The sequence below is a fragment of the Podarcis vaucheri genome (genome assembly GCF_965113315.1).
Source record: "Podarcis vaucheri genome assembly, chromosome: 7".
NCBI lineage: Eukaryota > Metazoa > Chordata > Lepidosauria > Squamata > Lacertidae > Podarcis > Podarcis vaucheri.
Genome location: NC_138765.1, coordinates 56033851 through 56050087, shown reverse-complemented (window position 1 = coordinate 56050087; position 16237 = coordinate 56033851). Strand labels below are relative to the sequence as shown.

The 16237-nt window shown below is 44.4% G+C and overlaps 1 protein-coding gene across 1 annotated transcript in view; it reads left to right on the top strand.

The window, feature by feature from the left end:
- RPGRIP1L (RPGRIP1 like) overlaps nucleotides 1–15883 on the top strand; it is an 85081-nt gene extending 69198 nt beyond the window's left edge. Inside the window, exons 24-26 of the mRNA XM_082232816.1 lie at nucleotides 8252–8336; nucleotides 13892–14025; nucleotides 15630–15883. Coding sequence (XP_082088942.1) covers nucleotides 8252–8336; nucleotides 13892–14025; nucleotides 15630–15724 — 314 coding nt within the window. The 3' untranslated portion in view covers nucleotides 15725–15883. The remainder of the gene's footprint in view (nucleotides 1–8251; nucleotides 8337–13891; nucleotides 14026–15629) is intronic.
- The last annotated feature ends 354 nt before the right edge of the window (nucleotides 15884–16237 follow it).

The following is a 16237-nucleotide window of genomic DNA, read 5'->3' as shown; positions in this document are numbered from 1 at the left end:
GCTTCCTTCTCGCTGAACACATCGTTGAAATCAGCATACTGTGGTGGCACCGTCCCTTTCTCCATCACTTCAGTCCCTGCCAGGGTGGCTTGGGCCCCTGCTGAACCCCTTTCCCCCCTGCAGTGTTCTAAGCAATGTGCTGAACCGAAGGAAACCACTCTTTGATGCCAGCCCACCAGCGGATCATGTAGGGCTAGCCAGCTCATTCCCAAAATAATGGGAGCGCCTCCCAAGGTGGCCACATTAAACGCTATCAGTTCTGTGTGCCTTGCCACCCTCATTATCATTGGGACGGTCTGCAAGCTGACTCCTCCTCCCAACAGCTCCCTGCCATCGATTGTGGTCACCTGCAGGGGGTTGCTTAAAGGGATAGTCTGTATCTGATGTTCAGCAGCAAACTCCTTGCTCATAAAATTGCAAGAGCTGCCGGAATCCAACAGCGCCTTTATTTGTAGGGGGTGTCCATTTTGCAGCTCTAGCGACACTTCAATCACTAGGGCAGGTCGAGGAGCTTCTGGTACGGGCACTTTCACTGCTCTTGAGCCTGGTTGCAGTGCCCTGACGGCAACCAGGCGTTGGCTTTTACTTGCTCCGTTTCTCCCTGCTCTCCTCCCTCCACTGCCCCCACCATCCCTTGCCATTCCTTCCTCTGGGGGCAGACTCTGGCAAAGTGGCCTGGCTGTTGGCAGAGATAGCATTTCCGGGCTCCCTTTCCCTCCTTCTTCGCCCCCTCACTGGGCTTTGAAACTGCGCGCGCGCGGGCTGTTCCGATTTCCATCGGCTCTGCCGGCGGGAAAGCTGGCTCAGGAATGTCTGGAATGCGTAACTCCTTCCAACGTTCCCCTCTCCCTTCCCGCCTCTCCAAGGCTCTTGCCTCCTGGCGCGCTCCAATGGTCAGCGCAGACTTGGTCAGCTGATCCATCGACACAGCCCTGGGGCTCCTGGACAGCTCGTCTTTCACAGCTGAAGAAAGACCTTCTTCAAACAGCATCTGAATGGGTGCTGCCGATAAATCCCACCCCAATCTGTGAATCAGCATGGTAAATTCAGTCCAGTACTCACGGACAGATCTGCTTCCCTGCTTGCAAGCCATCAGCTGTCTGCGCACCAACCCTTCCTCAATATCACTGGAAAACATGATATCCATTGCACGAAAGAATTTCATAGTGTCCTTTAGGATATCGTTGTGCGTTGCCATCAGGGGCCGAACCCAATCACGCGCGCCCTTCTCAAGATGCCCAATTACGAAAGCAACTCGCGATTCCTCATCAGGGAACTCATCAAACTGCACATTCAGGGCATATTGCATCTCTGTCCTAAAGGCATGATAGTCCTTGGGGTCCCCCCCAAACTTCTGCACCAATCCTGGTACCTTTCTGGGGAACTGAGTGGTTCTCCCCTTCTTGTCAGCATCCTGCGCCCTCCTCTCCTCCAGCCTCGCCGTCTGCAGCGCAAGTTGGACTTCCAATGCTCGGTATCTTTCCTCCAAGCTTGGATCAGCTCCTCCTGCTCCGGCTCCTGCTGGGTCGCTCATGATGCTTTCTCCTGCACAGGCAGCGTACAAAGACTGTCGGACTGCTGTCAGGGGGTTGATTAGCTGCTTGTGCTTAAAAGTGTGCCCCTTCAGAGTTTGTGCGGCCCCACAAGTCTCTGTGCGTGACAGAGCTCATCAGACATGTCTGCTCTAGTCACTGGTGGAGTCCGACAGTGGCTGTTTGCGGAAACGCCTCCAACAAAGAAGTTCCTTAACGGAAACACGTCTCCTGGACTCACGACGTGACTGCTTCCGACGAAGCATGGGTCTCCCTGCAGTTGCTTCTGACACCTCCCCACTATTTTCGCTAGAAGTGTCTCTCACCCCTTTCTCTCCCCTGCTTCCTGCCTGCGTTGCTGCGTCTCTCTCAGTATTACTGAGATTCCCCTCCAGAGACCCCGTGCTCCCCCTGCTGGTCCCTGCTTTGGCTGTTGAGTCTCTCCCAGTCTCTGGGAGCCCTACCACCTCCTTTCCCTCTGATGTCAGTTCCCTGACAATGTCATAAAAGCAAACACCAGCATAATACCAAGAAACCCCTCACAGATTAAAAAGACTACAAAACCCGAGATTAATCAACCACTTAAAAACCATTAACAGCCTGGGTAGTCGTAGCAATACAGTACTCAACATTTGGCCTTGTAGGATAACTCTGCAGTATTATCCCCCACAGGACAGAGGCCAATAGAGAGTCATTTCCCTAAGGCCACTTAATGGTTTCGTTGCAGAGGCAAAGTTTGAACTAGAGACATCCTCATTTGTGCCCCAGTCTGCCCTCATTTACCCATAGCTGGTGCCCCCAAAATCCTGTATCCACAATGCTTTATTTAACAAGTTGAACAAAAAGAAAAGAGAGAGAAAACATGAGCTCATGTTAATGATAATAATATAATATGCTGATTAATACTAATTTAAGGATTTGATAAACGATAAAATATATCATTAATATAATAATATTATTCCATTATAAAAAGAAAACATGAGCTCAAACTATAGATTAAGAACGAGAAACACCTTTATATTTAAATTCATCTGAAAGCACAAAAAGATTTAAACGGCCCAGTTAAAACTAACAAAGGTGAAGCCAGTTTAACCTCTCTAGAGAATGGATTCCATAGTAAAGATTCTACCACAGAAAAGATCCTGTCCTATCTCCCTAGCCACCTCAATTATCTCCAACAACTTTTGGTTAGGAGTCTGGGGCCAAGATAAAATTTGGTTGGCATCTCTGGTCCTCAAGCCAACAAGAGCTCATCTTAATAATACAGTGGCCATCAGTACATCCACCTCAGTTTTAAACATGTAAGTTGATATGTGTCCTGATAGATATCCAAACAAAATTGACATTTATAAGAAATAGGCTTAAACGTTGCAAGGGCAGTAAGGTCCTCGGGCCATTGCATAATATATGTTGGATGTTTCGTCCTTCCAGGCTCAAAGTTTAAATCTCTTGGCAACCATAAGGACTCTCACAACCCTCTCTTAGTGTTCTGCTGAAAGTCCCGTACAAGATGAATATAATTTAAAAGTACATGAGCATCTGCAGATAACAAGGATTTATCCAATACAAAATTAATGCGGACAGTAGCTTCAGACCAAAAGGGAAATATCACTGGACATGCCCACTGCATTCTTATCAATTATTTCCCCCGTAGTATCTGTAAAATCCAGCTCATAAAAATTTGTCTTAATGCTTAAATTTGTGACTTCGTGTATGTGCCTGTGATATTGGAAGATGCTCCAAACTGGTGTCCACATTCGTAACCTGACTGAAGGGTTTTTGTTTCTTATTATTTTATTTGGGATATAAAGAGATGAATGTCAGGCTGTAGCTTTCCCCACTCTGCTGGTCTAGAAGTCTTTCTTATTGCCTGTTCTGGCAGGAGAGGGGGATTAAATTACTGGGGCTGTCAGAAAGGACAAGCGCTCTGCCATACATTATCGCTATCACTGACTTTCACTGGGCGAAAGAAAGAAACCACCGTAAATCCCCTCCATTGCGAAGCAATAAAAGCCACTGGCTTTCACAGTCGTGACTGCCAGGGCCATTAACAGGAAATGACAACTGTGTGGCATTCTTAGATGCTGCCTGTATCTCTTCTGACAGTGTGAGCATAAACCTGCCAGCAATATGACAATTGGATCACATGACTGTTCCGACTTCCATTCCGGCTTTCATTGTTGATTTTCCTTAGGAAGCATGGAAAGAGGCAGTTAGTTCTTCCCCCACCAGGTTCTCTTCTCCCACTCCTCAAATTATCCCTTTTAAAAATAGTGTTACACAAGTTCCCATAACATAACGTACCATAGGTTAACTTTTCACATGTCTTCTGTTCTCACAGCTAATTTCACAAGCTGGTATTTTAAAAGCTATTTATTTATTTTTGCATTCCTTTTACAAGGCAAATTTAAACAAAGAGTTAACTGGATATGTAGGCAATTAAGGGAATGCCTCAGATTAATTCTCCCGGTATTTCTATTTTGTACCGCACCATTTGGTTTATTGCTCTTACTGTATTTGTGTATTCAATATATATTTTAACTGCATTGAATTTTTAGGAAAGGTGGGCGATAAATGTTTTAAATAAATAAAAGAGATGTGCTCCATCCAGCAGTCTGTTGCAGATCTGAGTACTCCAGTTGAACGCACAGAATGTCCCCTCCTGCTTCCCCAAAAAGCTTTCCCATTCATTTTGAGAGGGAGTGTGTCATTACATGCAGCTGAATTGCAATTAAGAAACAAGCTAGCACGCACAAGAATTTGATCTGTGTATCTGCATGCATGCATGGTTCTGGATTGGAATAGTGGGGTGGAATCTGCATGGATCCTTTTAGGCTAAGCCAGCCCTGTTCCATAAGCCATCACATTAATAATGATGATGATGATGATGATGATGATGATGATTGCTATTATTATTATTTATTTCTACCCCTCCCATCCGGCTGGGTCTCCACAGCCACTCTGGGCAGCTTCCAACAAAAGGCTAAAAATACATTAAAACATCAGTTATTAAAAACTTCCCTAAACAGGGTTGCCTTCAGATATCTTCTAAATGTCAGATAGTTGTTTATTTCTTTGATATCTGATGGGAGGGCATTCCACAGGGTGGGCGCCACTACCGAGAAGGCCCTGTAACTTTGCTTCTCGCAGTGAGGGAACCGCCAAAAGACCCTCGGCACTGGACCTCAGTGTCTGGGCTGATTGATGGGGGTGGAGACACTCCTTCAGGTATACTTGGCCGAGGCCATTTAGGGCTTTAAAGGTCAGCACCAACACTTTGAATTGTGCTTGGAAATGTACTGGGAGTCAGTGAAGATCCTTTAGGACTGGTGTTATATGGTCCTGGCAGCCGCTCCCAGTCAACAGTCTAGCTGCCGCATTCTGGATTAGTTGTAGTTTCCAGGTCACCTTCAAAGGTAGCCCCACAGAGAGCACATTGCAGTAGTCCAAGCAGGAGATAATTAGAGCATGCACCACTCCGGCGAGACAGTCCACAGGCAGGTAGGTCTAAGCCTGCATACCAGATGGAGCTGGTAGACAGCTGCCCTGGACGCAGAATTGACCTGCGCTGCCTTGGACAGCTGCGAGTCCAATAGCCAGCAGATGTCTTGTAAATGTTTGGGAGGAATTCAACATAGCATTAATAAGATTGCTTTGTCAGTGCAAGCATTTCTGCCTGCCTGATGGAAGGATCTCCCCTCCAGGTGCTATTCTAGAATTTCTCTCATGCCACCACTGAGCCAATTGGGGCAGATGAGGTGGGAAGCCCTGTTGCACTAGCAAAAGTCATTGTGTGGGCTTCTGCTAGTTGGACCCATTAGTTGAACCACTTTCTTATGTTTGTGCCCCAAAAGAGGTGCCCCCTATGCAAAAAAGGGGGGGCATTTCCACTGCTTTCCTGTGCTTCCTGTTCCATGTTCTATATTTACAGTTAGGAAGTCCAGGGTTTTACAAGTTACACTCAACCAGCTCTTAAAACTGTAAAGTATAGAAGGCCTAGCGGAGGGGCTGGCAGTGCTGGTGTCAACCTCTCTTAATGTATCAATTCAACAGTGTCCCTCGTTGACCACCCCTAATTTTTTAGTGTTGTCCCTTTCTGATAGTCTCCTGAGAAATATTTATTGCATCTGCGTGTACATACCTCCAGTAAAGTCTTGTGGGGAACTGAGATCATATTGGGAATAACTTGACCAGCTACTCGAAAGTATAGACTCTCTGTCACCCAACCCTCGGCTTGTCTTGGGAGGTGACTTCAATGCCCGGATCGGCCTTGTTTCCCCACAAAGTACAATATTATCTGGACTAAACTTGGAGGATGAACCTGAAATCTGTCAGAGGGCAGCAATGGACACCACCTCTAATAGCGCAGTTAGAAACTGCTTCCTTACATTTAGATCAATGTGCTTCCCTGCAGTTCAAGGACAGTGTTTCTCCTAATACCACTTGCTGGGGAGCAACAGTGTAACCCACCTGCCCTGCTTCAAAAGGTGGGCCACTCAGAACAGGATCATTGGAGAAAGTCTTCAAAGACAAGCCAACTCAAATGTGGGAGCCAGTGTCTTACACTCAGTGCCTTGCATCAAGAGTGCTTCAGGAAACAGATAATAAACAAATGGAAATGGTTGATATAGTACATTATTTATTGCACTGCCTACTGTACACCTGTTGCAGAAAAATATATATGGTTATCTTGTGTCACTGTGTGTGTGGAGATAGGTGAGCAATACAGGTAATAGTAACTGACTTACTTTCTGATGAATGCGAGTATATATCCTTTCAAGTTTCACTGTTTCCAATTGCTGCAAAGACAATCCAGCTGCAAATCTTGAACCAAACACCAGTGCTTTGTAGAAGGTGGCTTGAAAATTTGAGCCAGTTAAATCTATGAGTAATCCTAGAAAATTTTAAGTTTATTTTAATTTTCATTACCGTATTTTTCGCACCATAGGACGCACCGGACAATAGGACGCACCTTGTTTTAGAGGGGGGAGAACAAGAAAAAAAAATTCTCTCCCTCTCTGCCCAGCGCCCCTTCAGCGAAGCGGTAGGAGGCGCTGCACAGAGAGGGGGAGAATTTCCCCCCTCTTGTTTTCCCCCTCTAAAACAAGGTGCCGTTCAGACGCCTTCAGGCGGCTACCTTAGAAGCCTGGAGAGCGAGAGGGGTCGGTGCGCACCGACCCCTCTCACTCTCCAGGCTTCAGGTTCCTTTCGACCTGATCTTTGGGGCTGGCGGGGGAAGCCCACCACCAGCCCCAAAGAGCAGGTCGGGGAGCAGTGCAAAGGCGTGCGGCTATAGAGGCTCCTGCCATAGCCGCATGTCACCTCTCCAGCCAGGAGAGGGTCGCGGGGGGCTTCTTTAGCCCCACGCGCACTCTCCCAGCTGGAGAGGTGGCGCGCGGCTATAGAGGCTCCTGCCATAGCTGCGTGTCACCTCTCCAGCCGGGAGAGGGTCAGCGGGGCTTCTTTAGCCCTGCGCACGCTCTCCCGGCTGGAGAGGTGGCGCACGGCTATAGAGGCTCCTGCCATAGCCGTGCGCCACCTCTCCAGCCGGCAGAGGGTCGCGGGGCTATGCTGTCTTCGCTCCATAGGATGCACACACATTCCCCCTTCATTTTTGAAGGGGGAAAAGTGCGTCCTATGGTGCGAAAAATACGGTACATTTTGAACAGAGAGTATATTTATCCATGTTTTATGTCCATGCTGATAGGGATTTTGCTGTATTTGCAGTAGCCTGTGGCTACAAGCATTAAATATTTATTAGATGTGGATGGAGGGGGGATCCCCCTCTTTACCACATTTCAACCAACTCTGTGATATGCACAGCTGAGCAGTTAAATGTATTTAAGACTCAACAAAATCATTATAAGGGCCCTCAGACATAAGGATTCTAATCCCACAGGTATTTCTACATTTTGCTTTCCTTTTCTAAAAGTAGATACTTCTCTGGATTATGTAGCATTATGTCTACTTTCTGTTCATCTACACTACACTTTCTTATTTATAAAATTTGCAGTTTAGTGGATTCTGGTTTTTAATTCTGTTCCTCAAAGCAGGGCATTAAGAACTATCCCACAATCCTTCCCTTCAGTGTGAGGGGGAGAAATTTGAGTACAGTAAAAGGATTTACTTACCCTCATTAAAGGATGCATATGGTAACATCTTATACAGAAGCAGACCTTTGGTACATTTAAACATTTGGTACAATGTGCTCCAGCTGAAATGAGCTCTCTTACTTAAAACCTTGGGTTAAGGCAACCTTCCCCAGTCTTGGGCCTCCAGATGTTGGACTACAACCCAACATCATTCCCAGCCAGCATGACCAACAGGAAAAGATAATGGAAGTAATAGTCCAAAAACATATGAGGACTCAAGGTTGGGGAAGACTAGGTTAAGGGGGCTTTCCCAGCCCAATGAACCGGGGGGGGGGGGACTTGTGCTCCCCAACTCAGCTGTGATCCTTCAGAGTTGTCCCGAATGAAAGAAAAATAAAATAGAATCAATCGGCATCGTAATGTACAGTCATGTAAGCCATAAACAGGAACTGTTCATCATGGACATTGGCTGAAGGAATATTTGAATACAGGCATGTTCCCATGTAGTGAGAATTTATACCACTGAAATTTCATAGTGGTTGGATACCAAACTAGCAAAGCAAATTGTGTTCATTTCGTTCGTTGCAAGTAATCGCAGCCATTGCCATTTCCTGTTGCATTTTTCAGTGATACATGTGGACCAGGCAAACAACAAAGTGAAGCGCGATTTCCTCAAGGCCATGCTTCAAGGATCAGAGCCCAGCCCCGGAAGGTAAATTTTGCAGCCGAATGGGTCAGATGCCCTTCAACTTCACAATTTTGTATTTCCATGTGATAAATGCTACATGTTTCTTTCAAGGGTACATGATGTTGTCACATAGTAGCACCTGAATTTTATTTATTTATTATAATTTTCATTCCCCCCCCCAAAAAAAAAAACTAGAAAAGAACAACAAGTACAATGTGTACCCTTTTTTCCACTCCAACAGGACAGTCATTCTCCTTGTAGAGGAGTAATTGATCCATGCCGTTTTGATTGTGGTTCAGAATAACTGCTGGTTCAGGTAGAAGGGTTCCCAGTCAGCCTTTCGCACACTTAAGTTATCCATGTATAGACAGATAAGCAGAGCAGACCTGAGGGTAGTACTTGGCAATAAGACGGTAGTCTTTGTTTTCTCCATTTTACTTTAAAATTGAGCTTCATATGTTGGCTGGTGCACAATTTTTTAATGGAATCCGACAGGAAGTGCCATAAAGTGATCCCTTAAGAGCAGGCATGTATCACATCTAAAGCACTTTGAAGTTCAGAAAGATTTTTCTTTTCTTTTTTTCATTTCTGCAAACAAGGAAAGGACTTCCAGATTTACTGCATACATTAGTAAGATGGATAACATGCTGGTGCGAGCAGAACTCCAAATAAAGTTACAGATTTCCCAATAGTGCCATATTCTGTGTCCCGATCTTTGTTTTACATGACTAATTTGAGTCCAGTGACTAAGCAGGATCTTTCGCTCAAATGCTGAAATTCCACAAACATTGACATGCTGCCTCTGTACAATCATTGTGCAAGGTTTAGTCCATGTCATTCCAAGGGTAGAAGTTTAAATCCTTTCCCACTGAAATCTTTCGAAAGTCCATGCATGAACGCAAGATAGATAACCTTTTCCTTGTGTTCTGAAATGATTTTCCTCTTCCCTCACCTTCAAAGACTCCAGGGAAAGTCCACAGATTCCTCAGGAAGCAAATACCATTGCTCAACCATTCACCTTATGTCACAACCAGCAGTTAGTAATGCTCAAGTCTCATTTATTTCAGTAGGAATCCAATGCACATAATTGTGGGCATGTGTTGGTTTAATTCCTACACATGCCCACAATTATACTCTGTCCTGTGTTACATTTTGAAGGGCAAGGTATAATCTCTTAAAATATTTTTTTTAAAATAAAATAAAATCAGATTATATATAAGCTCAAAATACAGTGTGCTAACATGTCATTCAGATCCACTCCTGCTTTATAGCAGGCTCACTAGAAACATGTTTCCCTTACTGCTGACATCTTAATTATGTGGAATTGGTGTACATATTCCATCGCCATGCTTCAAACGTTGCTTTTTACCATCTAGAATTAGGTTGAAGGAACTACAGTGGTACCTCAGGTTACATACGCTTCAGGTTACATACGCTTCAGGTTACAGACTCCGCTAACCCAGAAATAGTGCTTCAGATTAAGAACTTTGCTTCAGGATGAGAACAGAAATCGTGCTCTGGCGGCACGGCGGCAGCAGGAGGCCCCATTAGCTAAAGTGGTGCTTCAGCTTAAGAACAGTTTCAGGTTAAGTACGGACCTCTGGAACGAATTAAGTACTTAACCCAAGGTACCACTGTAGATGCCTCTTTCTTGATCCAATTTGTCTTGTTGGAGATTCTTCATCACCCTCTTGTGATTGTCCTTGAATTATATAGCTCAGTGGCAGAGCGTATGCTTTGCATGCATATTCATGTTCAATCTCTGGCCTCTCCAGTTAAAAGGATATCATGTACCTTCTCTGAGCAAGACCATGGCAAGCTCCTGCCAATCAGAATACACGTTACTAGGCTGGGTGGCTGAGTAGTCTAAGTCATCATAGGTTGTGCTTGTCAGCTCTTGCCTTACGTTGGCCAGAAATGGACACCGTACTTCAAATGAGATCTCATGAGTAGATACTGCCCCAAACCATATAAATCTGTACCTTGCCCTCATTGCAAACAAGATGCTCATTTTCTTGTTCCGTTGCATTTAGTCATTCATTTTGAAATCCCTACCTTTTCCTAGAAATCTGGTTTTTGACCCTTGCGGTTAAAGGTACTGTTCCGCATGCATTTCGAAAGTGTGGCGCATCGGCAGTAAAATAGCAATTCATGCCCTGCTGTGGCATCATAATTACCATAATGTCATGACTGGTGCAACCAGCTTTCCATGTGGATCACTAGCGTCTCAAGCCAGGACGTCTCCTTCTGTGGGGAATTAGTATGGCAGCTCAGCACGTGGCTGAACACGTCCACACAAAAAGCCATCTGCATCTGCTACGGTATCTGCAAAAGGCTTCCGCCACATGGAAGCGTTTTTCAGAAGTTACCATCCCACCTCCAGAACATCTGAAGCAAGCCTTGCCGTCTGGGCAGGCTCATCCATAAAGCCTCCTCACTCTCCTTCCACCTTTTAGAAGTTGGGCCATCAGGAAGGGAGATGCAGCCCTCGAATGCACAGACGCAGCACATTTTGAAGTTGGCGTATTGCTCCCTCGGCACATGTTTCCTATCACAATGCCTTATATAATAATAATAATAATACCAGAACTTTTTTTTTTCATTTGAAACAGGAACTAAACTTTAAAGTTTAGGAAACCAAAGGACCCAGGATAAAAATATCATTCCAAATTGGCTGCACATGGTCTAGGTATAGCGATAGGATAAATCAGTGATAACGGAAATTAGGACTAAAATTGCGTAACTTGAACACTGAACCATACTTCTCCAAAGGCCTCCCCTCCTCAGTCTCTCAGCAGTAGGGGAAAGGGGGACTGTAATAATATGGGTCTATTACCTGTTTGAAAGGAGTGCAGAAAGTTTGGAACTCTTGAAATGTGTCCTATAAATGCAGAGTTTTAGTAAGATCATAAGAAGTGCATATCAGAACCAAACCACCTACCCAGATTTTATCTTTCAAACCCTTTGATTTAAATCTGGAATGGCTAACCTGTGGCACTTCAGATGTTATTCAACTACAGCTCTCATCTGCCCCAGCCAATAGGAATTATGGGAGTTTTAGGCGAACAGCATCTAGAGGAGGTTTGCCATCCCTGGTGTAAAGGCTCTTCCCACGGATTCATCAAGTTACAGTGCAAACCCTGTACCTCTCTACTGTGAAGTAAGCCCCACTGAGTACAGGGAACTTTCACCTGACAAATAGGATTGTATCCTAAAAAAAATAATAAATTAATTTAACCAGTTTAACATCTGGGGGCCTTTAAGGCAGCAAGAGTTTCTTTAAGCCTAGAAGGGTAAAATGATGGGGAAAGGAATGAGATGCCAGTTTTGTTGGAGCAGCTAACACAGATAACAAGCACACTCACAACAAATCTCACAGAATAGGGTTCGATCAATAGTATAACCCCACTTTAACCCACTAACATTTCATGAAATGAAAGCAAGATTTGGCTTCAGTCCTATCTTATGTAGGAAGGTGCTTCCCCTTACCATTCCCATTTTGATCTTTTAGAAGCGAATGTGTTTTCTAAAGCAGTATCTACAATATCAACAGTGGGATTAATTCTCACTGACGTTGATGTTTTCATAGATGTCATTTCTTGACATACGCAGCATACTTTGACTGTCTACAAAGCCAACATTCTGTGGTCTGGCTAGACCTCCTGATTGTGGCATTGATGAAGGTGCCAGGGAAAGTTAATGAGTTACATGTGTCTCTATGGTTTGTACTATTCCGTGTTTTCAAGTAAACAAACGCAGGCGAACATAGCAGGGGGAAGTAGCGGGAAGTAGGCTATTTGTCTGCTCCTTAAAGGATATTGTACTTTTAAATTTCCCCCAAATAGTATCTTAGTTTTATTCTGTATCCTGACTTAAGCGAGTGTTGCATTCCAAAGGACAGTTCGTTCCAATTCTTTGTACTTAAGTGGATAATTTTATTGGCAGAACTTACACCACGTCTTAGCATTGTGACTAAGATATTTTACGCTATGAGGAATGCATACAGCTAGAGGACATTCTCATATATTTTACATATGTGTTTGAAAGCTCTGTTTAACGGGATCGTGGGATCTTCTCTTGCTGACAAAAGGTTTTTGTGGTGTGGTTTTTTTGAGAGCGAGAAAGAGAGAACAATACAGATACAGAGGGAAAGCTGTCTTCTTGTGTACATATTTTTTTAAAAAAATACATTTAAAGCCAGGACTCACGATGTCATATTTTCTGCAGCTTAACCTTGTTGCATGTTCTTGGAAGGCCACATAGTTGTTGTTGTTGTTATTTCCTGTGAACTTTCTGGTGAAAGAATGGCACTGCGGCCACCACAGGCACTGGCTGTGTCCCTGCTTTTTGCTCTTTGAACAGCTGAACCATGTGGCCTGTCACAAAAGGGGCTTGACACTCAGGGTTTCTTTAAAAAAGAAAGAAAACATTTGCCACACAGCATGTCAAACTGCTCATCTTGACCTTCAAATCTGCAGCTCCTTGCATCCTCACCATCAGCTGCAGACCTCTGAATCCATTGGACAGTACTGGGAACTGGAGCCCCAGGACAGGATTCAAAGAGCTACTTGGAAGTTTGTCCAAGGCCTTTAGGGAGCCAAGTGGGATTTTTTGCTTCTATATCCATTTCACCCACACCAACACAATATTGCATCATCAGCTGCTTTTGAAACTCCCTTGAGTGATGGTTTGTCATTCAGCAGAGGAGTGGGGCGGCGGGTGCTTTAGAAACACAAATCCCGAAGCTGCCTTGAGCATATACATAAGCATATGCTTTGGGACTGTTGCTCAATGGTTATAGCTTTTACTTTGCATACAGAAGGTCCCAGGTTCAGTCCCCAGCATCTCCAGGTAAGGCTTGAAAACATCCTTGTCTGAAACCCTGGAGAACCATTTCCAGCCACTGTGGACCATACTGAACTAGACATGCCTAATGGTCTGACTCTATATTAGGCAGATTCCTATATTCCTATGCTCTTTGCATCCTGACCCCTCACTGAGTGTGTTGGGAACCTCTCAACAGTGTTGTAGCCCTTATAGAACAGGAGGAACAGAGCAGGGACATAGGAAGCTGGTCTAAAGCCGTGCACAATGATCTCAAAATGAGACTGCAGCCTAGTTTCCTTCTGAAAATGCCATACACACCTTGGGCTGACAATTGCCCCCAAATGTGCTATTTACTGCAAATGGCACCAGTGGCGTAGCGTGGGGGGTGCAGGGGGGCCCGGCCGCACCGGCCGCAACATCTGGGGGTTAGGGGGAGCAAATCCACGGGTTAGGGGGCGCAAATCCACGGGTTAGGGGGCGCAAATTACTTGCCTTGCCCCGGGTGCTGACAACCCATGCTACGCCACTGAATGGCACTCTGAGTAGGAAATAGCCACAGGCAGCAATTTCTGGCAGGAAACTGGTGGATTGGGGCCCTGTGGCTGCTTTCTCTTTAAAATTAAAGCACCCAGTTCTTAAAAGTGTGAATAATTTGTAATTGACCCTGAGATTCTCCAATGGAAGTTAAAACTGAAATACCAAAAATAAATATTTGAGTTCATTGCCTCCCCCCCTTTTTTCCCCCTTCTCAGCATACGATTTACAGTAGTAAGTGACCCTCCAGAGGATGAGCAAGATCTTGAGTGTGAAGATATTGGCTTTGCATACGTCAGTCTAATGGAGATATTTCGGAAAGGGCAAGACGTCATTGACCAAGACATCAACAGTGAGTTTGAGGGCATTTTCTCTTTAGTTTTGCTTTCTTACAGCTCTGAGGGTTGTAGCCAATGCTAGTTCTACTTTAGAGGAGACCCACAGACATTAATGAACCTAAGTTATTCAGGTTCATGTACTTCTGTGAGTCTCCTCTGAGTAGCACTGGCTATAACCCTCAGTTCCCAAATCTTTCCCAGGTTTGTTTGGGCTTCCACCCACTTCCCGCTTGGAGAGATGGAATGTTTATCAGGTAGTCCTATAGAAAGAGAGATAGCAAAAAAGACCCAAGTCATTTTGTTGTCTGAAACAAAGGACAAAATAGCACTTCCCCCTTCTCCATTCCATGTACAAAACGCAGCCACTGCAGAGTGTTCCCCACCACCCCTGAGCAGAGGCCATGTGACACACACAACTCTCATCACCCCTCATCACCTGCTGACTGAGGCAGCCACTCTACCTAATGATAGAGCTGGCCCAGATAAATATTTTTATAAAAGTGGATTTTGGATTGTGGCAGTTCTTGGAGTGCTATTCCAGACCTCAGAAGTGAAATATAGTTATAAAAGGTGTATTAGCAGCTGATGGTGTTTGGGAGGAGTTTACTGCAATTCCTAAAACAAGACTGAACCCACCATCTTCCTTACAACGCAGGTACATTCTTCTGAACCAGACATCAAGCATTTCTTTTTGAACTGGTAATCTTAGGTCACAACTAGATATTTGTTTTGGTTGTTTATCCTGGATTTTGTCCATATCTTTGCAACAGGTCAGTTAGGTTAGGGCTGGGAGATGAGTGACTGGGCCTGTTTTACCCAGTGAAGCGATGTGGAAACTTGAACGTGGATCTCTCTGCGTCATGCTGGTTTTCTGTGTGATTGAGGACATGTGTTTTAGAAGATCCAGCTTTCATATTCTGGATTGTAAACAAAAATCAAAGCAGTTTTCCGTTTTGGATACGCTGGGAAACTGGTTTAATAAACAGCAATGGAAGTACTGAGCTGTGAGTGGAGGGAAAGGATAAGGTTGGAGGACACAGACATAAGGCTCCTTCTTAGTCCAATAAACCATGGTTTATTACATCAAGATTGTTACAGCCACCCTAAATTCCCAGGATGATAAGGTAAATCTTGGACAGTCATTAACCTATTAGTCATGGGGAGGGACTATGTGCAGCCAGTTTGGAATGTCTTTTTTTAATGTAGTGTAATCTACCTAGGAAGAGCTCACTCTTGTGCAGGAGAGCAGGTTTCATCTTCCTCCACCATAAGAAGGTGATGGCAGTGGTCCTTCACCTATGTGTTTGTAGTTGGCGAGAACCCAGGACTTTCCACAACTCTTATCTCGTTCTGCCTGTGTTAAACGTATGCTCCACATCTGGAGATGTGGTTAGCTCATGGTCTCAAAAGAGCAATTGACTGCGGTTCTCAGATGCGCTTACTTGAAATGGCCAAGAGTTCTGTTACTACAACACACACACACACCCAATCTCTTTGTGCGTGTGAATGAAGGGCCATTGCATTTCCGCAACCGATGTTGAAGCTCTTCAAAGCTGTGGAATGCGAGGGTCTGTGAACTTGCTATTGACATTGCTTTCCCCCTCTGCTTCTTTTCCAGTTTTTGATTCACCAGATGGTGGAGCGGTAATTGGGAAGCTCAAAGTAACAGTAGAAGCCCTCCATGCTCTGCGCTCAGTCTATGAGGAGGTCTGAAAATGAGAGCCTGTGTCGACAGATGTGCTTTCTCCCCGCATAACCAACACACAGGCTAGATCTAGGAAGAGAGAGAGAGATGCTACAGAATATTTAATGTATAATTTATATGTGAAGGATGCACAATTTGCAGCTGTAAACTTTGTATATTTTCCTGTCTGTTTGGATTTTCCTTTTTATACATTTCCCTCCCCAACACACACCCTTAAGGCTACAGCCCCTACCCCACAATGGACACCAGCTTGTAAATAATTCATACCTACATGATTGAATGATGTGCTTTATTTGCATTTTCAACATGATGTTTGCCTTAACATAAAACAGTAATAAAAATGCAAGTCAAATTTTTAATTTTTAATAAAATAAAAAAACCTTAAGCCTTAGAAAACTGATTAAAAATACTTTTATGTTATCCCTAATCACCCCACTAAATGGAATGCCTGCGATTAGCCTCATTAAGGATTTTATACTGTGAAGCTTTTATTAGAAGCAATATATGAAAATTACTTGGAT